At 40.8% G+C, this 27,375-nt stretch overlaps 1 protein-coding gene across 4 annotated transcripts in view; it reads right to left on the bottom strand.

Annotated features, from left to right (window-relative positions):
• Positions 1-27,375, bottom strand: part of LOC137584596 (uncharacterized) — a 33,841-nt gene continuing 6,466 nt past the window's right edge. For 3 of the 4 annotated variants that reach the window (XM_068300072.1, XM_068300070.1, XM_068300069.1), the window contains exons 2-12: positions 20,161-21,205; positions 14,498-14,620; positions 13,737-13,876; positions 10,496-10,637; positions 6,303-6,491; positions 6,084-6,227; positions 5,745-6,011; positions 4,829-5,161; positions 3,907-4,256; positions 2,207-2,378; positions 1-2,065 (exon numbers count right to left, since the gene is read on the bottom strand). In XM_068300072.1, the coding sequence (XP_068156173.1) occupies positions 1,746-2,065; positions 2,207-2,378; positions 3,907-4,256; positions 4,829-5,161; positions 5,745-6,011; positions 6,084-6,227; positions 6,303-6,491; positions 10,496-10,637; positions 13,737-13,876; positions 14,498-14,620; positions 20,161-20,401 (2,421 nt within the window). In that variant the 5' untranslated portion in view covers positions 20,402-21,205 and the 3' untranslated portion in view covers positions 1-1,745. The remainder of the gene's footprint in view (positions 2,066-2,206; positions 2,379-3,906; positions 4,257-4,828; positions 5,162-5,744; positions 6,012-6,083; positions 6,228-6,302; positions 6,492-10,495; positions 10,638-13,736; positions 13,877-14,497; positions 14,621-20,160; positions 21,206-27,375) is intronic. The other variant, XM_068300073.1, reaches the window with a different exon arrangement.

Here is a 27,375-nt window from a genome sequence, read left to right as displayed (position 1 = left end):
TGTTTTTACATATTGGCATTTTTTTCTTCTCTTGTTTTACACATTTATCAGTAGGTAGAACTTTTTTTTTCATTTAAATAGTAAATAATATCATTTAAACTGGTCTCTCGTTGATCTTAATTTAATAATACATACAAACATGTACTGAATATACTTATGTATGTATGTGCATAAAGTGCGTATTCACTATTACATAGTGATTAGTTGGCATTGAAAAAACAAATAATGATTATTTTCTTGGACTTGGAAATATGTATGTATGTATGTGTGTAGGTTTTTGTTTTGTAAATAACATTAATAACATTGCCGAGGCCAACAAACGTCACTAACTACATACATATGTGGCTGGTTCTCTGCAAGTGTTTAACAATCTCTAGGGTTATATGCTCTAAAAACTATGCTGGTATGCTGTGCGTTTTTAATGTATCGCTCCGGCTTCCTTTTTTTCTCTCTTTAATACATGGACACATCAGATATTTTGATACTCTTTTTGATTTTAGTTGAGAGAATGATGCTGAGGTGGTTTTTTTTTCTTCTTTTAATAAAAGAATGTTAGCTTTGTTTATTTACCTAGTTATAAATTATGAATTATGCTTATTATCATTCAATGGTTATGCGAATAAAATGTAATACGAATGTATCTCTGTATACGTATGTAAGTATATCTGGTCTACATTATGCTTGAATCAACTTCAAACACTGTCATTCCCCAATCGAGTGGGGTTGTTTTTTTTTTTTTTGGTTTTTTGGTGTTTAATGTATTATGAATATAAATATATGTATGTATAACATTAATTTTAAGGCAAAAATCAAATCAACTTTGGGACAATGATTTCCCAGAATTCGTGGAATTCCTTATTTACTTAGGACTAGAAATTCATGAAATTAGTTTTCTGTTAATCCATTAATTCTTTAACTATAGCTTAATCGTATTTAAAGTATGTATGTGTTTCTGTTTGTAGGTTGGTATCTATGGGATAATTGGTTAGTAAATTGTACGTTTATTTACTTTTGGTACTTAAGGTTACGGCATTGCAACCTTTTCCAAACTTATTATTATTGCACATCCCCCGGATGCCGGTTAAATTTGAGTTTTTGTTGAAGTTTATTTCAATTTGGCTAAATTAATTAATTTTTGTTTTAGTTACAGTTTAGCCTCTATTCATATTTATATATCTTGCATATCATTTGCTTGTTTGTTGACCGTTAAAATCAGAGCTCCATGAACTTCACTACACAACGGTTTGAGTTACTTAGCTAGAAATGAGTCTATCGATTTTTATTTACAAGTAAAAGAGTTCGGTCTCAGTCGCGGCACCTACCGTCATTTGGCCCTAGAAACACTGGCTACGTCCGGACGTGCACATCTGCTGCATGCTTCCAGTTCCTGTGCTGCTGCTGCTGTTGCTGTTGGTTGTCATAACCGCCGAACTTTGCGGCGATGCCGTTTCGTGTTTCTCAACCAATATAGCACCTTTTGTTGTTGGCTTCAAGGCATGCAACTTGGCGGCCAGTGCCATGGAGGGTTGACCCGGCGAGGCAGTCACCGTAATTGCTGGGATGTCCGGCTTGTTGCCGTTGGTGGGTGTGCCTGAGCGGCTATTCACACCGCCACCGGAATCTGGAGCGACTGAGCTAACCGTTGAGCCCATAGTGGCGGATAGGGGCAGCATGTTGAAACCAACATGAGGCGATGGCCGTACTGCTATTGCCATCGGGAGCGAGGCCTTGCGATTAAGCGAGTGTCATCCATAGAAATATTGGGCACTGCTGTCCGCCGACATTCCGCGTGCCAGGTTACGTGGCACAGTACTGTCGTAGTATACGCTGCCGCCCCCACCACCTCCAGGTACGCCTCCACTGCTCGATGTTGATGGCATGCCGGCCATTGAATGAGGACCCAGGCCCAAGGATGATGGTGGCGGCGATGGTGTGCTCATCATGCCCATGCTGGTTGGTATTAAGGTGCGACGAAGCGTGTGGTGATGTCCCGGTACCATAACGGTGCCGCTCAGATATGCCGGAGATACAGTGCTCAGGCCAGAAGGACCCAGCACATGAGGACCTGGGAACGTGATTTTCGAATGCAAATGTTAAGAAAATCAGGAAAATTCTGACCGGCTAAAGGATCATGCCAGCCACTCTCACTCCCACTCCGAATCACACTCTTGGCAATTGCTTTTGCTCTTTTGACGCGTTTACTTACCCATTGTCAGAGGACCGCTCATAGTAGGATGGCCCATGCTGGTATAGATGTTGGCCTGAGAGGGTGGTGCCATCAGGACGGTTGTAGCTGAGGATGAAGGATGCGTATGTGGCTGACTGGAAGGTATGCCCCCATAGCTACAGTTGGGTGTCGGCGCGTATGTCATGTATGTCTTTTGTTTGTTAGCCCCATCGTGCAAGTTGCCAGTTGCCAGTTGCCCGTCGCCATTATGCGGCCCATGTGTAATGTTGATGATAAAGGGCATAAAAAGGCAGTCAAGAAGAACCAGAGCAAGAGCATAGATAAGTTAAAGGTTACATGAATGTGTCATTAGAGACACTTTGTGTATACACTTAATTGCATTAATAGACTCCAACGATTAATAATTCATTACCCACTGACTCTACTTCATTTAGTCACTGTGTTTATTATTCTACTCGAAAGTGTATACAGAGGTCGACATGCATATGTATTGCTGTTGCTGACTGAAAAAGCACCTTAGGCTTATGTCTGAACGTTGCAGTTGCTGTAATTTTAATTTTCAACTTTCCAACGAAAACTAAGCAAAGCAACCCAGTGTGTCGAGTACACACACACATACACACACACAGGGATCACATAGATGGGTAGGATGGGGCCTGGTTTCGTTGTTGTTTCTGCTCGTTTCCTTTTCAGTCCTCATGAAATAAACAAAGAGCGCAGAAATTGTTGCAACGAGCATTTGGAACAAGGCTGCTGGAAAATTCTACCTATCCAGTAGAAACACTGGGCCGTTGCAAGTACCTTAAAGAGTCATCGTTGTCGTTGTCGTTCAGCCACCTGCCTCATGCCTCCTGCCATTTTTTTCTTATAGCTTTTGTTTGCGTGAAATGGATTTAATGGCAAAGGAAAAGGTATGACTGCCGTTGCATTGCTTACTACTTTCTCTTTTTGCCCTTTTACTTTACAAAAGGATTGACTGACGCTTTCACTCGCCGTACTGGCAACAATAACAAGAACAAGGAAGAACCGCCTATCGCATTGCCAACAATGCTTCGCTTTCTTCGACTTTTATTCACTCCTGCTACAACTACTGCTGCATCCCCTACCCCTCACACACCGCTGAGAGCAAGAACAATGAAATTTCCATAATTAGAAATGACTATTTACCTCAGACAATAGTCCAAAGCAAGACTCCTCAAGGGTTAGAGTGCCTAGCGGGTGCAACAGCTTTTGATTTAGCAAATTGCTCCAGGCTTGCGGGTGCAGAAACAAAAACAAGAAAAAAAAAAAAAATAACTCAGACAAAAGGAGAGAGCGTCATCTAAATCTCTAAAAGCCATAACAAAACACACAAAACATGTTATGTTAACTTAATATTTAGTATAACTCTCTGAAATCATTTAGCAAATCATTAAATTGCAAGAGAACTTTACATTCTTTACATATTGGCCTACAAATATTCTAGAGAAAGTCCAGTTTAAGCTCTCAAACAAATCAAGAGGAATCAGCCAATTAGTTCGATTAAATTGATATTGGTAAACTATCTTTCCTAAGGCCTTTCTTCTGCCGCCTATTTTGTGATACGCTTCTGACTACAATGCTGTGTAGTGTGCAAATAATTGCCTAATCGCAATGACAATAGCCAAATTGGACACATGATTGGCTTGCTTGTGACCCATGTTGTATATTAGAAGAGAGACAATGGGAATTTCACTCACCTCGTTGCGTGACGAAAGGCTGGGCAGGGGCATCGGACTTGTTAAGTCTATGTCAGCATCGATGTCAGAGATGTCGTCGGCAAAGGAGTCGGCTAGATGTGTTTCACCTGTTGCCGTCTGTTGAAACTTGCTGCTGGTTCCGGTTCCATTGCCACCATTGCCACCGCCGCTTGCCCCACCAGCTTGAGTGTCACCGAAGCCTTTGCCAGTGGCACTGCCACTTGAGCTGCTATTTTTGCGTTCACCACGTCGTTTCTGCATTGTGAGGCGACCTATGATAAGCGTCAGGCACAGAAGAACTCCAGCAGTTACCGATATGATTAGGTAAAGGTAAAATTGTTCCTGGTTTTCTGCAAGAGCGATACAGAGAGAAAGAGAGAGAGAGATAGAAAAATGAATGACTGGCAAAATATACAAAAGCAGTCGCTGGCAATGTTAGTTTACAGACTTGTGTGATTCACTCCGCCATGTGATTGAGTTCAGCGGGATTGCGGGAAGAAAACAACTTTGCTCGGTATTTTACGAGAAAAGGCCAAAGCGAGTTAAAGTTTAAACCGGGTCTTTTAGTTAGGGTACAAAAATGAAATCAAAAAACTTTTTCCATGACGTGCAACACATGCAACTTTTTGGCTTGCCTCATGGCCGGTCTGTTATTGCTACTGACAGCGGTCAGCGGATTTAACCGGGGTTCCTCTAGTCTGGCGAATGGGAGGCTATCTACGTGACTTGACCATTAAAGCGCGTTTGGGAACATTGTATGTGTGTTTGTGTGCGTATATGTATATGCGAATGAAGAAAACTTTGATTATGTATAGTAGGTTGCAGATGAAGGCCACACAAAACGAACGAATCGAACGTCCATGAAGAAGCATGCCATCGGAAATGCCACTTGGGGCACTCGAACTTCAAACCTCAAACTCACTTCGTATGTGGATATAGGTGTGAAGCCAATTTGACAAGAAACCAACCACTTCGACACGTTCCCTGACGATATCTTCTTCGGTGCAATTCAATCCAATGGTACCCCAATCGTCGGCATCGACGCATTTGCGACGGTAATAGAAATTGCCCTCCTCGCCAGCAGTATAAGTCGGTGTGGAATTAGAGTTAGGATCAACCTCAGAGCTCAACTCTGTGTGGGTCTCCGCATCGGTTGTGACTGCTATCTCCTCTGTCGTTGTTTCTGCCACCACCAATTCTTGATTCAATGACGCTTTGATGCGATTTATAAGACGTACAGATGACTGAAGTCTCTCTGCGAAAGATGGCAGCATTAGCGAGCATTATTTTATTGGCCCGAGAGCATTTTATTTTTTTGAGGACACCATCTCAACGCTCAAAGGAAAAAAAAATGAAGAAAGGGCAGCCAAGCGACGCCGTCATCTGGTCTCCTTAAACGTGATATAGCGTCACTAATGTACATATATACAGCTTGGAAAATGGAACCTATGTATGTATGAGTTTGGTGATGGCTTAAAAGCCACCAAACTCATTGGTTAATGAAGACGGATGGGTGAGCTGTTCAAATATTTATTTATACCATCCCATCCCATCCTATCCCAGTTGATGGGTCGTTCTAATGTTAACGCACTGACATCTAATGAAATAAAATAAAACGTGTTCTGTGCTTGTACTGCCGCAAGTCGACCTATTCTTTTGGGCTCTGTTAAAAAAATAAACTACACAATAGCCCTTTGAAATGCAAATAGCCGGTGGTTCACAGAAAACCAAAAAAAAAGAAGAAAAACACCACAACAACTGAAAAAAGAATCCAAGCCAATAAAGCTCTGCGGCTTAGCTTACTATTCTGAGTTTAATCGCATCTTTTATTCACTTACCCTCGAGCGAACCATCGTTGCGTGAAAGGAGCGGCGGAAGCAGTGTGCTTGACGCTCCATCACCTGCCGCATTCCCGCCAAAGTCAAAGGGCATACCAACATTGGGAATGGCTCCCTGTAGCTTTGGTGCTGGCGGTATGGCCTCCGACTCTTTATAGAATTGGTCCTCATCGTACAGTTCATCCTGGTCCATATCTAATTCGGTCTGTTGTGGTTCATCCGATTCGGGCGCCGTTTCATAGCGATCCTTTAACACTTTACGAGGAACTAAGCGAGTGAAATATAAAAATGGGTACGTTCTGTATTTTCTTGCTATGCATAGCCTAATCATGTACTTACTGCATGTGTAGACGACCTTGAGATACATGCGTACATCGGTCTTGCAGGGACGACCAAAGGTGCCAGCATCCGCTGTCACCGAGCAACGTCTCCGCCCATGACAGATTTGCATCACTGTTTCTGTGGCATAGGATACCAAACAAGCTGGAAATGCAGTGAAGTGAAATAAATAAAGTTAAATTGTACAACGAATGGATGCCAGTCGTTTTATTCACTTACTTGGCTTGCTATTGTCCTCACTGACGCCCGGCGTGCTGCCCGTAACAGTTCCCGCACTCTGACCTCCGCATTGTACGCTTTCCCGTTCTGTATGCCCAAAGGATGCGCTATAGATAGCTATGCGGGAGTAGGGATTGCAAACCAGTGGCATGGTATCCTGCTCACAGGCCACTTTGCTGCGGAATTCATCTGGCGATGGCAACCCAAAGTGTTCGGTGGCAGCAAGCATGCAAAAATGGAGGTCAATATAGTAAAAGTTTATACATACATACATACATATATATCAATACAAGTAAGGATGTGTGTCTGTGTGTTTATGTATGTATACAATATCGGACGGCAACATATTTTTACTTTACAAACAAATACTTTGTAAATACAGAAAATATTTAATTAAATTCATCTCCATTCTGGCAAATTTTGGTCTTGGTCAAAATAGCTAAAATAATGGCATTAATCATAGATAAAAAGTTTCTCAGTTATTTAAAGTGATTTTTAAACAAATTATTTTATGTGTGTACATATTTGTGAAGAGATTTTTCTTCTTATTTCAAAATGTTTATGTTTCAGCACTTTAATCTATTCTATACACTTTTGCCCCTTTGTTGTACCATTTTGTTGCCTCGTCGTGGTGGTTTAGCAAAAGAGCTAACAAAACGGGTAAATAAATTAATTGAAATAATGCTGAATACATTTCTCGTTGTAATCCGTTTAGGCTCTATGTATTTGCCCTCTTTTATTTCTATCCCTCCTACATCCATTCATATATCTGTCTCTGTTTTTGTGCTTGCTCTCACTAGAAAAGGGACTAACAATTGTTTGTGCCTGTGTGTGTGTGCGTGTGTGTATGTGTGTGACGTAGTTGTTCTTTTTTCTTCTCTTTGTGTAGTTTGCCAGCCATTTTTAAATATTATGTATACGCACAAATGTACATCGTCTGAGTGGAAATGGTGTGTGTGTGTGTGGGGGGAGGGGGTAGAGGGCTGAAGATGAACTTTAATAAATTTGGTAAATATTTACGTAACATGTTTACAGGCCTGGCCCTTTGGCCTTCATAGCCCCCATGCTTCTTGCCCTGCCGCTTAACAAGCGTCCTTTCCGGCCCACGTAGTGCCTGGCAACGACGTACAAGCGGCCAACACCAGGCCGACCTATGAGATGCTGTGATTCTTTGCTCCTTTGGAGAGTGCACGTTTTATTACGGGGAAACGTGAGAAAAGTTGAAAATTGCCATATTTTTATGACCACAATGTGCCGCCTGCTTGCCTACCTCCATCTCTACCACCCTCCTCTTATACAACCAACTCCCACATTCTTGTCAGAGCTGAGTCTTTTTGGATGCCTAAGGCTATGGCGTTGATGCTACTACTCTGTTCCCCTGATCCTTCTACTCCCTCTCCCTTACTCTCTCTTTCCATTACTCACTCTCTCTCTCTCCATATCTGTATTTCTCTGGCGCTCTTGCACTGCCACGCACATAACCCGGCCGTAATTTTTCAACGTTTTCCACTCGTACTTTGCAGTTTTATTACTTGTCGCTGGTGTCCATAATGAGCAAAAGATAACAGACAATTTAGAGAGAAAAAAAGGCTCTCCTTAATTACATTACCTCCCGAAGCGGGGCACATCATTCGTCGCATGCCGCCGCCACCTTCTTTCCCTTGGCACTCAACAAACATTCCAGCCAACGCCAACCCGCCAAGTACATAGCAAGGCAAACTAAGTACATGTGGCCTTTTTTTTACATTTTTTTTCTTTTAGCCCAGTTCTGCATTTCCCTTTTCTAATTTGACTGGCGCGCGAGTTTTCTTTTTTTTTTTTTTTGCTCCCCTTCGCCTGCGAGAGCTCCTCCGACTCTGTTGTTGCTTTCGGCTTTGGAGTGTTTGTGCGCACTTTAACAAGATAACATCTGCCTCGCTTGACACAAAACAAAAAACCAAAAATAAAAAAAAAGAATGAAAAAAACACAAAAGTACAGAGAAACGAGAAAAGAAAAAAAATTCGGATCTGGCGCAAATTACAAAAGAATTACATGCAATGCCAACTCCCTATCCCAGTCCATTCCATTCCATCCCATGAAGCTGGCGAAACGTATTCGAATACAATCTCAAGGATATCTGCATTTATCGAAAATGCGCTTGTGAGAGAGCTCAAGCTGATGCTAAAGCGCATTAAGAACTCGTTTATAGCTTATACAACGGGGGACCCAAAAAAAGAAGAAACACTCGACAGCTGAACTGGGTGGACGGCGGGAGGTGGAAATGCTTCCATATTCCAGGTGACTACTGCCACTATTGGGAGGTAAGCATGTTCAACTTCTGCTCAAAATGTTCCATCATTCGCCGAGTGATTTAACACGAATTGCTTAGCGGATCGTAAATAATCGGGGGCCATTAGCCCTCTCGCCAATGGCAGCATTTGGCTGTTGCCTGTTCGCTACTGGTTTGTTGGACGGGGCATGGAACTTCACAAAACTCACAGAACAAAACTATGCAAATAATTTAGCAAAAAGTTTACTCAACTATTTTTAGCAAGCGCAAAGCAAAAGCGCAGCTGCATTTTTCATTATGCTCTCAGTTGAATCGAATCTGCAGCTCAATCTCCTCATTCCTCCCACCGACATCTCCGTCTCATCGTCTCGTCATTCGGGGCCCAGGCTCCCCGGACTAAGCAAATGCAATCCTGGCAGTTGAAACTCTCATTAATTTTATTTGCAAACACTAACTCCCCCCTAAATTACATACACACACACAAACGCATGTACATCGCCAGTACAAACAAATAGACAGACAGACAGACTGACTGTCATGTCAGGACATTCGAAGTGCATTTGGCAAACTAATTTCAAGTTGTTGATTACCAAAATTTTGACGAATTCAACAAAATGCAATTACTCCTATCTATAACGCAAATAGTTTTCAAATAGTTCTCAACTGCGACACGAAAAATCGCATGTCATGGAAATCAACAGAACAGAAGGAGCAGCAAGAGAGTGGGAAAGTGTGTGTGGGGATTATTTTTCATCTTTCACTTGCAAAACTATTAAATTTATTAGAATTATATTAATTGAGACTCACACGAGAACGAGGAGCATGAAAAATATGTAGACAAAGCAAACACTTTTTGTTGGTATTGAAATAACTGACATGTTAATTGTTTGTTTTTAAGCTTTTAATTCGAAACAGTGCAGCTAATTTCTGTTTTAAGATTTCACTATTATTGCTCATGGATATGCATCACAAACGAAAAATGATACAAACACATATTGTATTGTAGTTTTAGTCTATAGACAAATAAACACATGGGTTTTCTATTGGCTTACAATAATGTACAATTCAGGCAGATTTAATGCGTATTCAAATTAGTCACAGTTCGTAAAGTAAAGTATCTTAAGTATTTTTAGTGCTTTGAAACAGCCTTTATTAAAATCTATTAGTTCAATCATTATAATCAAATAGACTTTGATTCTTGTGCACCAGTGCGTATGATTAATAATTGTTCACTACACATTTATGCATATCCTTTATATTATACCTTTCTCTTCTTATTAATCATGGTCAGAAAACTAATTCTCCACTCAAAGAACACAATCATTAAAGGGATCTATGGTAACCTTAATCCTATTCCCTATTCTGTCTCTCAGGAGGAGGAGTCTCTTAAAGTTTATCATGTAAACTGGAGTAAGACAAGAATTTTTTCGATTACCATGCATCGTGTTTTTGCTACAGAAATTCATTAGCTATGAATTGACTACCAACATGTATGTAACTATAGAAGTTAGATAAAAGTATTTATGGCCACAGAATTTTTCCCATGTGCTTTTCCGGTTTGCCATGTCCCCGTTCTGTAGTTGAAGCATACAGAACAAATTTGTTTGTTTGCTTAAAAACTTAAATTGATGTTTGCCACTTTTGCAGCTGGAAAATATTTATCTTTCCACAAAGCAAATAATATATTTCATGGGTGTCGCCGTCGAGGAGCACAGCAAGGACCTAGTGTGGGCAGGCAAACCTGGCAAGCTCACTTTGCTTTTTGCCCCCGACACATTCCAATCGATTACTTTGGTAAGCGCACAAAGTGCATATGCACATATTGGTTACTTGGGACTGAGACGAAGATGATGATGATGATAATGCTGCTGCTGGAGCTGTTGGCTGCAATAGTTACGGTTGGTTACGGCTTGGCATACTTACATGGACGGCATTTGTAGGCAATCTCGACGAATTTCCGTATGCCCGAACAGGGATCTCCGCTCGAGTGCGTTTTGGAATTCGCGGCAAACTTGCAATGCCTCTTCTTCTGGCAGGCATCGACAACGGTCTGCAGCAATGCATACTGTAAGATGGCAGATAGATAGAATGGCATGAGAATAGATGTATGTGCATATAGTATATATGTATGTGTAGGCGGATAAAGAGCTAAGAGAGAGAGACAGAAAGTGAGTTCGATGCGGCAATATTGGGCACAGCTGGCCGTGCGGCCGCATCTTCCTTGCCGTTGCTGGTGGCAATGGGGTAAATGGTCGCACAGCGATTGGCAGAAGGCGTCCCTGGAGCAAAGCCAAGGAAGTGGCAGTGGCAGTACCAGCAGTAGCAGCAGAAACAACGGCTTCACAACATGCCAGTAAATCTCTGCACTGCCGGCGAAACAAACGCCAGGCTCAGAGATTAAACTATATTTTATGCAATAACAATTCGACAGGCACAAACAGCAGCCATCGAGGCCAAAATGTGGCATATGTGTACGTGAAATCTACACGGTTACCCGGGATGCAACTGCCTTTAGGCCAACGCCCGGGACTGGTACTGGTATTGGGAATCGGGACTGGGACTGGGTCGCCTACGTTACGTAAAACAGTTGCCCTGCATTGCATAATCTGGCTATTGGAATAAATTCGTATTTATGTATATACTTACTACATATATACGAGTAATCACTGCTTCGGCCCAACATTGGGTAAGTGAATATTTATGCATTTGCTCCGGATTGTCACGCCAATTGATGTGCATTTAATTGCCTCGGGTGGCGATAAATGTGCAATTAAGAGGGTGGACAAGCCTCAAGCACCGGCCACAGATTCGTATTCAGCTGGACTCTATCTGCATAATGCGATAACTACTGTTTTCCCAATGACATTCACACCTTGGCCACAAAAGGAAGCTGATAATTTTCATTTGTGTAATTGACCTTAATTGCTAGAACAGGCAAATCTCGAAAAACCCATCAGGGGATGCAGTTGATTGGAAATTTTTCAGGCTGCCATCAGCAAACGGATTAAATCTTTGATAAATTGATAAAAATTTATGTCTATATACTCGTAGATACATTCTCATTCTTACTTATTTGAAGAAATTAAATCTCAAAATTAAGACAGAAAAGATAAATTGCATATTGCACTTTGAATCAATTAACTGTGTACTGGATTTGTTTTTCACACATTCGCCCAGATTTACGTAGATGCAATTCCACACGTAATTGCATTTTGTGGCCATCGATGCCTTTGCTGGCAGCACCTGCAAACTATGCACATGGAAAATCCTAGCTACATCTCGTGCATCGTTCTGGGGCACGTGAGTTCAGTCTTGATATCTAATAATTTGTTTGCTCTAGCTCTATCTGGATGCACAAGAGTCGAGAAGCGTATGGCTTATTCTCGTGCTACGCGACACAAGCCCAAATCCGGATCCGGACACGTTTTTGGTAGACTATTCCTTGTCATTTTTGGTATGTATTGTATGCGAGTGAGTAAGTGAGCGAGTCAGCCTGTCAGTCAGTGAATTGTGCGCTCTTTCATATTTTGTAGACCACATGCCAATGTGGGCAAATTTGACTAAGCTGGCGTTAATGCCATGCGATTTGGAGAGGCCGTGTAGCCATAGTTCAAAGGCTATGCACCCGTAAAAATTCAGTTCCGGTTCATGTATGCTCCGGAAATGAAGCATGAGTGCTATTCCAGTTCACCCAGTTGCCCCAGTTGCCCCAGTCCCCGTGTACGTTGTGCCCTTCTGTGTGCTGTTGATGTCCTAACCACATATCTCACACAACCGCAAAGATATTGACAGCAGCGTCGACTTCAAATTGATGTGCTTAATGAAACGCAACGAGGACACCAAACACACAAATTCATCACTGCTCGTCTTTGAGGGCTGTGCTTCAATGCGAAATTAACCACGACATTGATTGCAAATGAAACCGCTGCCTACCAAGGGCGAAATGACCTAATAAACGTGACAAATTGCGTCATATGCAAGCAATCTTGTTTGAGATCCAGAAGAAAACTCTGCACTAATGCTGGCATTACCAGATAAAGGATATGCGAACTCATCTACCATTCACTTCGGTGTATTTGCTTAATTTCATACAAAATTGCATACAAAGAGCATACTTCTTTCTTACTCACTCACTCTCTCTCTCTCTCTCTTGTGAAGATTGTATTGTATATTTACATCGATACTCATTCAATAACAATAAGTGATTGGCAAATCTATGCATATGGGAAATATTATTGATCGATTGTCATTATTTTCATTAGAAATCCATTTAGCTTGAGGCATGCGTGAATGGGTTTTGAGCTCTTGTTTGTGTGCATGTGTGTACATTTTACATGTAACATAAGTATAATCAAATGAAACAAAGAGTTTTGCCCCAGCTTATTGTCAAAGGATGCTTCAATAACTCCTTTCAAGACAAAACAACAAGGTATTTATCAATGTCCATTCTGAGTTTCATCTAACCTGAAAAAGGTTATTGTTCTTATTCTTGTTGTTGGTGTTGTTGTCAGCCTTACGGGAGCTCTTTCGATGATACTTGGAAATGGACTCTGTGGGCGCGCGCATTTTAAGCTCTGGCCGGACTATGGTCCCTTGAAATTTCATTTGATTTATGCCTTCGCCTTGGCCAAAGTGAATCGAATCGATTTTTATTATGAATTATTGCTGTTTTTATGGCATCGTTCTACTTCACTGATTTATTTATACTGCCTCCAACTTCTCCTTCCCACAAGTCCTCCTTCACCACCTTCTTCAACTTCGTATGTGTGAGTGGGCCATTTTATGGGATACGTGTGTGAATACGTCTTTGAATGCACGTTGTTGAATCGTGCGGAAAATGGGAAAAAAATAAAATTGGGCAAAAAAGGTAAGTTGATCGCCCCGCTCCAACCATCCGTATTCGGCCTCAGTTCAAGTGCTAGCTGGCTTCGACGATGATTGCAAATCGGCTGCAGTAGGAGCTTAGAGCACACACTCACACACATACAAAGAGAAGCTCGGATAACCGATGTATGGAGGCAAGGACATGTCCTTTCTTATACGAATGGTCATATAAACTAAGCCATGCCCACTTTCTCTCCTTTTTTCTTTTTGTTTGGCTCGTGACCGCTCTCGATGATGAGTGCGACGATGATGGAATTGCAATTATACTGATTCTGCTTACCTGTAATCCGCTTACGGTACACGTTTCCGGCGGTTTGACTTCGATTTCTGTGCCACTGTGGATGACAGCATCGCCGGCACTTCCGGTCGTGGTGAGGTCCTCTTGCGAGACCGGCGGACACAGGCTGTGGTCGGTTAAATCTGTTGAAGTGGACAAGAGCGCAATTTTGTTTTTGTAAACGTGTCGTCGCCGTCGTCGTCGATCCAGAATTGTGCCCGAGTGTGAAGTGGCCAGAGCCATGGAGCGCATAGGAGTGCCGAGGAGCAGATTGGAGTGGAGAGAATGCCAAGTGGATACAAGTATGTACAATAATAGCAGCATTCAATGCAAACGCTTGTACGAAAACCCATTCCACAATCGTGAGGGCACCAACCCGTCCTCTATCAGCCGATACTTGATATGGGCGGTAAGCATGGGATGAGCCGCTATCGTTGTTTTGTACCACACCAACAGAGAGGTGGACAGACAGACAATCGGACCATTGGATGGATATTGTATGGAACATACAGGGAGACAAACATGTCCATGTTCTACCCACAAGCAAGTAAAAACACAATGCGCACAATCGACGCGTGTAACGGACAAACTTTAGCCAACAATCAATCAATTGAGACATTGCTGCCAAGAGGAGACCGTCCATTCGTTGTTCAGTTGAATCCTCCCAAGCCTCCTTTCTATCCCTCCATTGTACATTCAATCTGCTCCTCACACACTCCTCATGTATCTGTGTTTGTATGTATGTACGTGCTATCGAAACTTACCGCCCGCTCTGCCGTACTGGGCCAACTCTATGGAAATACTCGTGCCGCGTGGACAGCTAAGTGACAGCTGCTCAGAATCGCATCCGGCGCGCTGGTACGTTCGTAAGGTGGCTGCAAGAAGAGCTGAAAGCAAACGGCCAAAAAGAAGAAAGAGATAAAAGCGTTAATAGATGAAGGACATAGCAAAAGTTCACAAAAAAAGAAGAAGAAAGAGAATCTCAAAAAAAATTGTATACGAGAACAGCAAGCAAATAAGAAGCCAAACCAAGTTGATGGACAACAAGAAGCCATCATAACCACAAACCCCAAGCAAGGTTCGACTGAAAGGCCACATCCGAAAGTATGAAAAAGTGTAAAGAGAAATTGAAGTTTTTTTTTTTTCCTTGTTCCAATATTCAATATAAATTTTCAACTTGCATATGCTGCATGAATGAAACTATAGAATTACAACCAGAAAATATTACAGTTTGCACTCAAACTCAGAGTACACATCAAATGTAGTTAAAGTCTTGAATACGAAGGCCGTAGAAACTGTTCGAGACAAGACAACACAAAATAGAATGAAAATATAGATAAAAAAACGCTTTCTTACGATTTTATACGTTAAATTTAATATTTTTTAATTTATTTTCATGTTAATTGAATGGAAATAAATTAAATTTTTTCATGTTTTCATGTTCAAAATTTTTCTTAGTCATTCTTGAAGATAACAATCATGACCTTACCCATTTGTATGTATATAAAGTGTATACATTTTGTTCATTCAAAGCAATACAATGAAGCAATTACTGTATTCGTTTATTTGTACAAACTGAATATTTTATGGGGGAAATCGAAAGAGGGACATCAAGTCAGAGGTGTGTGTATATATGAAGATGGCATGGTATGGCATGGCATAGAAGAGATGCCATAGAATGGGAATCGGAATGAAAATGAAAATGGAATGGGATGAGGTGAGGTGTGATGTGGTAGTAGGAGGAATGCGTTCACAAGGCAAAGTAAATTCGATTTCCATTATGCAGTCGCTCAGTCTTCAAGTTAACTGACACTTGACACCTAAGCAAATTCAGACATTCAATTTCATGTGAAATTATTTCCGAACATTTTTTCTTGACGTACAAAAAAAAAAAAAAAAAAGAAAGAAAGAAAGAAAAAATGGCTGCTATTTGTTTCGGTTTATTGTGCATTTCTCTTATCCACTTTACAGGCAACGTTGGAGCTGCTGATGCCGATGGGAGTCCCCCATGCTTCATGCCCGAATCCCTCTCACTCTTGACGCCTCTGACTTCATTACCCAAATTGTTTAGGTGTGCGTGTGTGTATATGGGATATGTCTGAGTGTGTGTAGGTATAACAAATATTGCACAATGGCTGCCACCGCGTCGTATGGATGTTGCTGTTCTGGAGGAGCATGTGAGGAAGAACGGGATGCTGAAAAACGCGAATTGTGGGGGGAGGTAGGGGTGGCATTCACGGAGAGAGTTGCTTCTACATATAACATTTCTATTATTGAAAACCATTTTTCGGTGTGAAAACTCACAATGGAATTCAGCTTGAAATGTTTGGGAAATCCATTTGCCGACAACAACAACACGCGCCAATCGCATGGCGTGGTTAAACCACACATACATCTGCATATACCCATTGGAAGGAATAAATGTACACATATGTATGTATATGTATATGTATACATATGGACGAGGTTTTTGTATGTATGAATATATGCTTATACACTCCACTGAACTATTCCATATGCAATTTTATTGCTAAATTGAGAGAGACGTAAACAAGATAATGTGGAGGCCGTGGCAAGCCAAACGAAACCATTTTCCACAGATCTGTGTATAACAGTTAACAGTATGTATATACATATATATATGTATTCACTCATATATACATATATCCTACGTATGTCTTTGTCCAAGTAAAAAATCAAAAAAAGATGATTTTGAATTTGGTTTTGCTTTGGTTTTCGTATGGTTAGGCTTGTGGTAATACGCAATGTTTCCATCACGGTTGGCAAAAGGGAAAAATACCCAAGATTGCCGCTAACCAAAAGCACTCTGGCCTCATTCGTTCATCCTTGGTGGGTCCTTGACAAGTGCTTCTCCAAACTCGAGCAGCATAAACGTGTATCTTCTCTCTTTCTTTCTTTCTGTGTGGGTGTGCGTAAACAATAATGGAAACAGTAAAAGAGATGAAATATGTAGTTACATATGTATCTATTTTTCATGCAAACAACATCCCAAAAAGGAGATAAAATTTAGTTTTCCAGACCTCCCACATAAATCTGCAAAACTTCATCTGCAAGCACTCGCAATATTAATGAACAGTTATTAGTGAGCCACATGAAAATTCGTTGGAGTTCTTTGTATGTATGTGTCAAGCAGAAATCAGAGCAAAGTCCATGAAGCATAATGAATCCATTGTGTTTGCTGCATTGAATCCTTTATCCTACTAAATCGCTGGCTTGTTGGCGGTGTGTAATGAGCATTGCAAGAAAACTGATATTAGTGGGGGGATTTATATAACATATCGTACGGATTGAAGCAGTGGAAGGTTTAATTAGTAGTCATTGTGATTTTCTGAGACTTTTAAGTCTTCAGACTAAGAAGCCCATTCGATCTAATTCCAAATTTATGTAACAATAAAATTAGTCTCAAGATTACAACAGTTTATAAGTAGAACACGAAGTAAGCTTATTTTATTGGATCTACTGGGGATTTCAAACCTTTTTTTACAGCAACATTATAATAATTGTAATTGCAGGCCATCACGTAGCAAAGGGACATGACGGTAAGTACAAGGAAAACAACTCCCAGGTGCATTAAACGATGTAGGGACTGCACCTAGCTACAAGTACATGTGTGTGCGCTTATCAACCCATAAATCAGAGAAATTCGCAGGCTGCTTTCGTTTTTACGACCACTGTGCCACTCGACTCCAAGCCTCTTAGGTTCTCACCCGGGGCGACTTGCCATGCCATACCCGTACTCATACCCATACTCAAACCATGCAAATTTATGCTACATAAAATGATAATAACTCTTTCACTTTTCATAATTTTGCCCAGCATTTACCTGTCTGTTTGCGCAGACAAACGCGAAGGTTGGTGGAGGTTGTGTATGCATGCGGCCAAGGAAACAAAAATGAAAAGAAGGATTTCGAAACCATGGAAAAAACGTGGCACGACAACAACAATATTAACGACATAGCCCAGAGACTGCTTCAATAGGTCTTGTGGGTGGTGTGTGTGTGTCGGTATGAGTGTGGGTGTGTAAAGGGCGAACTGACAGTGCGAGTGTCGAGTCCCCACTCTTTCTTATCTTCATCTTTGCCTCCGCTTTCGACGCTTCGCCTTCGTGTACATCTCCATTTGTAGGGATGGGCACTCGTGTGCTCAGCATCCTGTCGCCTTCAGTTAAATTTTACAGCACATGCGAGACACTCAAAAGCATTGTGTATACACGCCGAGAACACGCGGAGACCGTAAACTCTGTGTCCTGTGACAACCAAAGAGGACGAAGCGTTGGAGGAGATTAAAGCACATCTTAATATGAACTGACTTTTGAAACCGGGCAAGAGACGCGAAAGCCGCGAGCGGTGAACCAAGTAAAAGTTAACTTGGCGTCACCAGAATATGCGGGGTGTGTGGGTGGGGGAAATGCTGGTTTTAAAAAAAAGAGTGGACGTGGGAATAGCCATGGGGCTGGCATAGCGGCCGGGGGTTGGGGCTGCTGATGGGTTCGGAGTTGTTAGTTATTGTCGTTGCAGCACACGCTTTATCTATCCCGCGCGAGTAATGAAATCAAAAAACCGCAATTGAATATTTATTGCGGACTTGTGATGCGAAAAAATGGCAAATTACAGTTCCTTTTTAATCTGGATTTCGAAAGCGCGACAGCAATGCGGATCAGAGATTGTCGTCGTGCCTCCGTGTTATGCTTGTTGTTGTTGTTGTCGTTGTCGTCCTTGTGTGTGCACAACCGAAGATAAATTGCAGCTTAGGGCTGAACAATATTGAACATGTGCTCGGGTAAATCTAACACGACCTTGACGGTAATGACTGGCAACATTTGCTTCGCATTCGCTAGATGTGATGACAAAAAACCAGGACAACAACAAATAAAGTTCTCACTGATGATACTCATGTATGTGTCTGTGTGTGGGTGTAGGATGTCTGGTATAAGTACATACGTACGTTGAATAAAAAGATTGAGAGTTCTCTATTAGCTTAAATCAGTACCAAGAGTATCATCATAAATCAATCCTTTAGAAAATCCATTGAATAAAACGATTGACAATCCATCTATTAGCTATATAAATTTTAAGCCAAAAAATCTCTTTTCATATTAGGCTTAGGTTAATTTGCAAAACAAAAAGAGGGAAAATGATTAAAAATTAATAGTCCATTAAAGCTTTAGAATATTCTTTAATGAGGTGCTTTAATAAGAAGGTGGGGAAGGTATTAATTTGTTGTGTGAAAAACAATTAAGGTTTTTAATGATGAGGTACAGCCTAATCCTTTAATAGGGCCTTTAATATCTCCACAAACCGTCAGCGTAAGAGATGTTTGAATCAATATTGACACCTGAACTAATTTGTTTTCTAACTAACCAAGGATATGAAAGATAATTAGAGTCTAATAATATATAAATAGATCATTCAGCACGATAATGTATTCTCATGTCGAAATTTTAGTTGCAAGAACAACAATCAGTTTATCTAAATTAACATTTGACCATGGGAAAGACAAATTTCTACTGGATTACCCCGATTTGTTTGGAGTCACTGCATAATTTACTATAATTCCTTGACCCCCAGCTCAGCACTCTCCGCCGCACCAAAGAACAACTCCAACTATGACATGAGAATTGACAATATCTCTGAGAGTATTTTGGCTTGAATTCGTACATACATACATATAATCTCTTGGTTGTGGCGTGGCGTCCAGTTAATTAATCTTATTTAATTTATGAATGTTTGCCTTGGCTCCTCTATAAATCATTAATGATGAACATAAATATTTGGTTGCTGCTCTCGGTCTCAGTAAAACTTTGTCCGCTGTTATGTTCATTTGGAAGTGAAACTGGACAGTGGCAACGACAGCAGCAGCAGCAGCAACAGAAGAACGCTGACAGCATTCTTTGGGCCAAGGACAACGAGGGGGAGTGGTAAGGGTAGTGGTGAAATGGTGGTAGGGCGCAACGCGGCATCTGGACAAGCACTTTGAGTGGGTATTTGTGCTTAATTATGATTTATACATAAATATTTGCCAGGACCCAATGAGGCGGCAAAATCGACCGATGAGTAAGAGAAGCATTCAATGGCTGGCATTTGGATTTGGTCTTTTCTTTTTTTTTTTTTTGCGTTGAAAGTTGGGTCTAGAATGATACCAGAGACTGAGTTGAAATTTTTCTGCATTCCTCCTCCCTTGCTCCCCGAATAACCACGTATATTTCTAACTGAAAAGCGCCGCAGGAACAGAGAAAGAGGGAGACCGTTCGACTAGTGTGGAGAATGGGAGCAAATTTTTACATGTTTCTGCTACTGCCACTGCTGTTGATGGTGCTACTGCTGTTGTCTGAAATCGTGAATAGCGAAAAAAGCGAGAGAGAGAGACAGAGAGAGGGAAAGAAAAAAGAATAAAACAAAGCATTTACCCAAAGGATCAACTCGATAAATAACTTCCGGCATGACGGGCCGTGTCAGCAGGCACAAAACAACCAGCCACCAGGCGACTACTTTGCTCCAGCTACTCCAGGAACAGGGCTGGCACGGGCTGAATGAGTTGGAGCTTTGGCAGGAACAGGCAGACCAGGAGTGAGAGCAGTGCACGTGCCGCCATTTATGGGCCCGGGTCTCGGGTCCCTGCAGATGTTGTGCCAGCTCGGCCATTGCCATTGGCCACAGTTGCCGTTGCTCTTCTTGTTGTCGCTATGGATGTGGCTAGTCCTGCTGCTTCTGCTGTTATTGTTGTTGTTGTTGTTGTTGCTGCTGTTGTTGTTGTTGTTGTCGTCGTCGCTTGGCTTCACTTCCCTGGCCTGTGGCCAATGTTATCGTCGGTTAACGTCTGCTGCGGCTGCTGCTGCCGTTGCCTGTTACTGTTGCTGATGATTTGATGTTCTTTATGACCGTTTTTATTGTGCTCTTTCAGATTTGGCCATTTGTATACTTATTTTGAATTTTCATATTTATTGTTATCATCAACGGCGTCGAATGCGTTGCCCACTGCCAATATATTCATATTTATATTCATACTCATATTCATGGTCCTGGCTCTCTGACGTTAGCCGCTTATCCTGTATTAGCTGAACAGTACACACACACACACTCTCACTCAAACAGTCACACACACGCACACATGTATCCTGTAGAAACACTTTGTTTTATGCTTGTCCAGCACTTATATATGTACATGTATGTATGTTTGTAGGAATGTCTGTATATACATATATACATATGCCCCGTTTTATGTGCTTGGTTTTTTCCGCTTTTCATTCGCTTTTCGGCTCCATATTTGTCATTTGCACTTGCAACATTTCGCTTTTTTCCCGAGTTCGTTTGTCTTTTCTTCCCGGATTTTCGCTCGTCCAATTTATTTTCTTTTTATTTCTCGTTTATTTTTTTTTTTTGGTTTTGTTTTTTCTTTCTCATTTTTTTTGTTTAATACACTGTTGCTGGTGCTGCTGCCTGCAGTTTTTATTTCTGGAAGCAAAACAATTAATTATTTTTCACACTCGCTTTTTGCACTTTTGTTATTTTTTCTGATGGTCTCTTATTAAATAAAGCAGACACGAACACGGACACTCGCACACACACACACACGAACACAGTGAGTGAGACAAAACAATTCATTACGCGACGCTGTTAACTCGATTATTTAATAATAATAAAAAAAGAAATGGAATACAAATGGCAACTCGTTGCTGCTCGTTCGGACCGTTTTTTATTTGCTTAATGACGCTGGAAATTATGGCATTATTTATTTTTGCATTTTTTGACCGGCATCTTAATTGGGTTTGATGTTATTTATTGAATTTCAAATTAATTTTAAATTAAAGCAAATTCGCCACTGAAATCACATTTAATTAGTTCGGTTAACAATTTGAAAAACTTTATGTATTTTTTTGTATTTCTCCTGCAATAACCCTCAAACTCCAACATACACCCCCCGCTACACACACACACACACACGCATACACAAATAACAGCTTATTGGATGGGGATTATCGGCATAATCTCCGCCATTAGTTGTTGGCTTTTTTATTGTTCTGTATCGGTTACCCCAAAGGGTTTATTTTGTCATCAAATTGTGCAATTCAAGTTGAATTGTTTAAGCCCTTGAACACTTTGTGCGAGTAATTAGTAGCCTGCTGAAACCGAAACCTAACCCTAACCCAAACCCAAACAATTTCAACCCAATTCTGTGAATTGTAACTCGAATAAAATTTACCATTGCTCTCTTCGTATTCTGGAGTTGGCCCTTTTGGCAATGGGAGAACCGAAAAATTTGCAAAGTATAGCGGATGCTTGTAATTAAATTAAGAAAAGGAAACAAATGTCTCTTAATTGATACCCCTGGGAGCATTGCTTATAAAAAGCAGATTAAGCCAGTTCTATTAGATCAAAGACATGCTGAAATGTCTCTTGATTTTGGTGGATCAATCCCATTGAACTAAATAAGCATTAGAAAATCGATCAGGCATTTGTACAAATGGGTAATTCATTTCATGCTAAGGATGTTCAATTAAAAACCAAAAAAAAAATCTCAAAGATATTTATGTATTTAATAGGAAAATGCGAAAATCCGTCCCCAAGCTAAGGAAACTTTCTCGAATAGTATATTGCCTTGAATATCTTAATGTTTGTCTATGTTCCTCCTTGAATGCTTCTTCATCTACGCAATTTGGAAAGTTTCAGCTTGCTCAAGTTTGTATTTTTAACCTATAAAAATGTGAATTTATAGTGATGCAACGTTTTTCTTTAGCAATTTGCCAGAGGGAGATATATATATACATATATGTATGTATTCAATATTTCTTATTAAAATTGATACCAAGACGAAGACGAAGACCGAGATACGGATGCCCAAGCTAGAGGCTACTCTAAAGCTAGCCAGATTAAAAGTACACAAAAAGTATCAATTGTGTTCATTTATCCATGAAATTCAAACATTTATGTATGTGCGCCAAGCCATGCAGTCTCGACAGCTTCGGCATCTGCGAACAAGAGAGAGGTTGAGGGTGACGGATAAGTAATGAATAAGGGGGGGACGGATGGACACACATCAAACACTCAAATTCGGACAAGCGGCGATAGGCAAAAAGTTTGGGTCGTCCGTTTGGTTAATGGATGGGCAGCCAAGTTGAGGTTTTTTGTAAAGTCAGTGAAAGTTGCGGCTAGTTTGACAAAACATTCATTAACTGACACTTGCGGATGGTCCGGACACCAAGGCTAGGTTTGGTTTAGTTGTGGGTTGGGGGTTTACCATAAGCCGAAGGGACAAACTGATGAAAGCCAAACATACGGAAAGGGTAGCAAGAATTTGAGCTTGGATCTGAATATAATGCGTGCAGAGACCAAACAATCCCTTGTTATCCTTGGAGTTATGAGCACGTCAGCTTGATGCTCTTACTTGCGCACACACACACATACATATATACGCAACATTTTTATATATGTATGTATACAAGTATATGTACATATGTATATGTATATATATGTATGCTTAGCTGTCCTCTTTTGGGTGAAAAATGCTCCTTTATGTTGGCTTAATGTATTTCTTAGCGTTTCCTTATTGTTCGCTCACAAGAAAGCCAAAAACCGCAAACTTTCAAAGGCAAACTTCATATTTTGCAAACTGTGCGGAAAGAGTCCCCTCTGGCTGGGTAAGTGCTGGTAAGCAAATGTTTCACCCACCCCCGTTTCACTCTCCAGTCTCCTCTTAGCCACACCTCCTCTGCCATCAGCAATCTCCTTCTTTCTGTTAACCACACAGCTGCAGCACAAGCACTGCCCCATCAGCAGTGACACCATTTCACTCCCTGCACAGTGGGCATAAATTACAAAATATGTAAAATGCATTGTTCTGTAGATTAACATAACGATTTTTGCAGTTTTTGACTCTTTCTCTAACAGCTGTTTAAGACTCAATTTCTCTAAATTGTACATCTTCTTATGAAATTTATGAATCTTAGTGTGTTTATTAAAGGATGCCAACTTTCGGCATTTACCACTGTCTTGGGGGCATTCCCCACTCTGCCGGATGCGCTCTCGTCAATTTTGGGAGATGCCATGCCACGCTCCTTTTGCTCTGCTGTATCTGTCGGATACCGGCATGCCGTCATTGGTTTCTTAGTTACTTTTTGCACTACTATTGCAGTGTAGCAGTTGTTGTTGTTGTTGTTCTTGCCACTGCCACTCATGATGATGAACTTTTTGGCAAAAGTTTGGTTTATGGCTTTTACTTGTTTTGCCCCCTTTTGCAAGAAAAATTAATATGTGAGATATTTTAGCTTTTGCTTTAATCGGTCCGAAGAACGCTCATGGGAGTCTTATCCGGACCAGTATCCGCAATCCACAATCTCAATCCCCCATTCTTATTCTCATTCTCGTCTTTATCCTCTTTGCTGCTAGAGGGATGTGTTCAAGTGTGCCATGCACAACGCTCTCCAACTAAAGTCTCAGCCATTGCCATCCTAGCCACAAAGGTGAGGTGTAGAGAGACTGCTCCAAAACTCTTCGAGCTGCGATTGAGTGCTCCACTCGAACGCTGGCCAGGCAAGTGGGTGTGTGGGTTTGTTTGTTTGAGTGTGTGTGTGTAAGTCGGGAGATGGCTTGCTTTCCTTTGCCGAGCTCTTATGTTAGTTTTTCGCATTATCAAGTCGTGTTTCATTTGCGGATTTGCCAACAGTTATTTATTTGAATTTATTTAAGCGTAAAGCTGCGTCCATAATTTTCTCAACTTTTGTGCTCTGTTCAATTTGGTGGAAAATTGAAATCATATTGAAATTTGACGGTCGCACTATACATACATATATACATACATATGTACATACATATAACCATCACCATCAGAATTTCTACCGCAATTTCCTAGGCTATGGCTTGCTGGCCGTGTGGCTAAATTTGCCCGATTATTATTTCTTTTTTTGGTTGGGATGCGCAAACAAATCGCATGAAAATGAAATCAATTTCAATACACATCGAATTATGAAATTGTCTAATGCAAAAATAGCGAATCATTTCCACTTTTCCTCCTCCGCAGAGGCCGCCCCTTTCGATGCTTTAGACTCAAATGGCCTCAACATTTTTGGTTTTTGCCTATCGGCTGAATAATTTGGCAAATTGTTTGATTTGGCAAACCGCAAATTTGAATTCAAGTCAATTCAGTGAATGCTTCTGCTACGTCTACACAAATGGAGACCAGGACAATATTTACAGTGTTTTTTTGCCCCCAACTCATTTTGCAAGAATAGCAGGATAAAAGGTAGTAAGTTAATACCAGACCAGATGGCAGGTAATATGCAATCAAAAGACCCAACTAAATTGCCCTACAGCTGCAGGATTTGAGAAATGGCAACCAGTTTCAAAACAAGATAGAGTTTCCATTTCAACTCACACCAACACAAAGACACAGGATAACAGAGGTGTTTTAACCTTTCTACTAAATCATAGTACCATGGTGTAGTTGGTGTTGAATAGATGGATTTATTTGGAATGCCAAAAGAAAGAAAACATTTACAACTTTGCAAGACAAAAAGATTCATATTCATTTTTTTGGTGATTGATGGCACAAATATTATAATTCTTAACCCATACCTGCTAAGCCGTTTTTGAGAAGATAAATGCACGCCAAGGATATTCTCTGGCACAGCTGTCAGAGTAAGATGGAGTGGGTTTGGTCGAAGAGATAGAGCAAAATCAAAGCCATAACCTCTGAAAACTAGAGGTCGTTGATGTTGGCTTGTGCGAAAGGGTTTTCTTGTGTGAAACGCTGGCAGGCTGGCAAGAGATCCATGTCAGGAGGGGAGCCTGGTATTTGGCATGGAACGGCACGGTAAATATTTATTAGCTCAATAATTTGGCAACATTTCTTCAGGATAAATGTGCAAATCCCCGAGTCATAAATTATTCGTAGCCATATTCCTAAATTTTATTAAATAAATAAAAAACAACAATACGACGGCCAAAAAACCAAACACCAGGCAAATGCATGTGACTAAATGTGTATGTGTGTGTAGGGGCGTAGAGCAAGAGGATAGAGTGGGAGTATGAGAGTTGGCAGGCGGTTGTTTTATTGGAGGGACACGGAAACATAACAAAAACTTGTTGAAAAATTTACGAGCTTAGCAGCATCAAAGACCGAATGAGACACATAGAGGCTGTAGCTGTGGCTCAGCCTGGTTGGCCGCTGGTCACGTTCCGGACACCGGCATGGTCTAAGGGGTGTAGGGTGCAAGGGCGGGGTTCGAGAAGGACACGAACGTGTTTATTTATGTCCTGCCTACCGCTGAAAAGTTTAGTCGTTGTACGTGTCAAAAACTTTTGACAGTGCAATGCCTTTGCGACTTAGCAGCAGTCAGCAGCTGGCGCCGTCCTTGTTGCAGTGTGTGGGATCGGAAGCGGTATTGGGGTCCACGAACTAGGACCCCAGCTGTGTATGTAGAGCAATTGAATCGAAGAAATTGCTCTGGAATATTAAGGGGGAGGGCTCTCTGGACTCTGGACAAGAAAGTTAAGACACTTTGAGTAATTTGGTTAGCGAGTCTCGTACAACTTCATTCGGTAAGTAGAATTTTTTATTAAATAATGTCTAACACATGCGCTAGCGCTTGGCCAGAAAAACCAAAGAAAAAAAGGGGGAAAAAGAAAAACATCATCAACACAACAACAGCAAAACAACCGCAACAAACAGGACTGGCAAAACAAGCAAGAAGGCAAAAGCATGAGAATGCCATCTCCATCGTCTAAATAATTGATACGGGTTCGGTCAAATCACGGACCATGTGCGTTATGTGACTCTCTACATCAGGAATATTAAATGTCGCCAAGTTAAAGCAAACATCCCATTGGAGAGTTTCATTTCAGATGCTTTAAGAATCCAAAACTGACCGCAGCAACCATTTTCCTTCTGGCCTCTTTTCCTTCTGTCCTTGTGCAAAACCCTAATTTTTCGAAATGTGTCAAGGAAAGAAAGCAATTGGTGGAAAGCCTTTGCAAAGAAACTTTTATTTCCAAACTTGCTGCATGTGTCAATATTTCATTCACTTTTCATTTAGAAATGGCCATTCGAATTTTGTAATTACTTTTTATGCCAATGAAATTTATTGACAATGTTTCATTCACTAGCAGCCCACTACCAACAAAACCCAACCAAATCTCCTCCTTTCGAACCATTCGAATTTCAGTTATTGCGAATCAGCGCTGCAAATGTCACACAACAGAGTAAGCACACAATGGACGGCTGTTGGATTTTAATTAAATAGTTGAAAAGCACACAACATATTTCATATGCAAAATTTAGAAGGTTAGCAAACATTCGTATATTTATGTGTATACTACATATGTACATATATATTATATATATTTTTTCTAGTTATTAATAAATCATCATTTGGAATATATAACGTAGTTGTTGTTTGAATGTTTCCTTTTTTTTTTTTTTTTTGTTGGCCAAACAAAAGTTGTATTTGTAATGGCCCGACATATGTTCATTGAATATTTAAAAACAATATACAGGGTAAGTGTTGCGTTATGTTTGAACTACACTGTTTGTGGCCACTTGGAATAATTGCTTTCAAAAACCAAATGTTTTGGCAAACTTTAAATTGTCTAAACATAAAAATTCATGACCTTAATGGTCTGCTAGGTTT

This window comes from Drosophila tropicalis, unplaced genomic scaffold (genome assembly GCF_018151085.1).
Source record: "Drosophila tropicalis isolate 14030-0801.00 unplaced genomic scaffold, ASM1815108v1 contig_878, whole genome shotgun sequence".
Classification (NCBI taxonomy): Eukaryota; Metazoa; Arthropoda; class Insecta; order Diptera; family Drosophilidae; genus Drosophila; species Drosophila tropicalis.
Note: the sequence above shows the minus strand (reverse complement) of the source record. Positions and strands in the feature narration are given on the sequence as shown.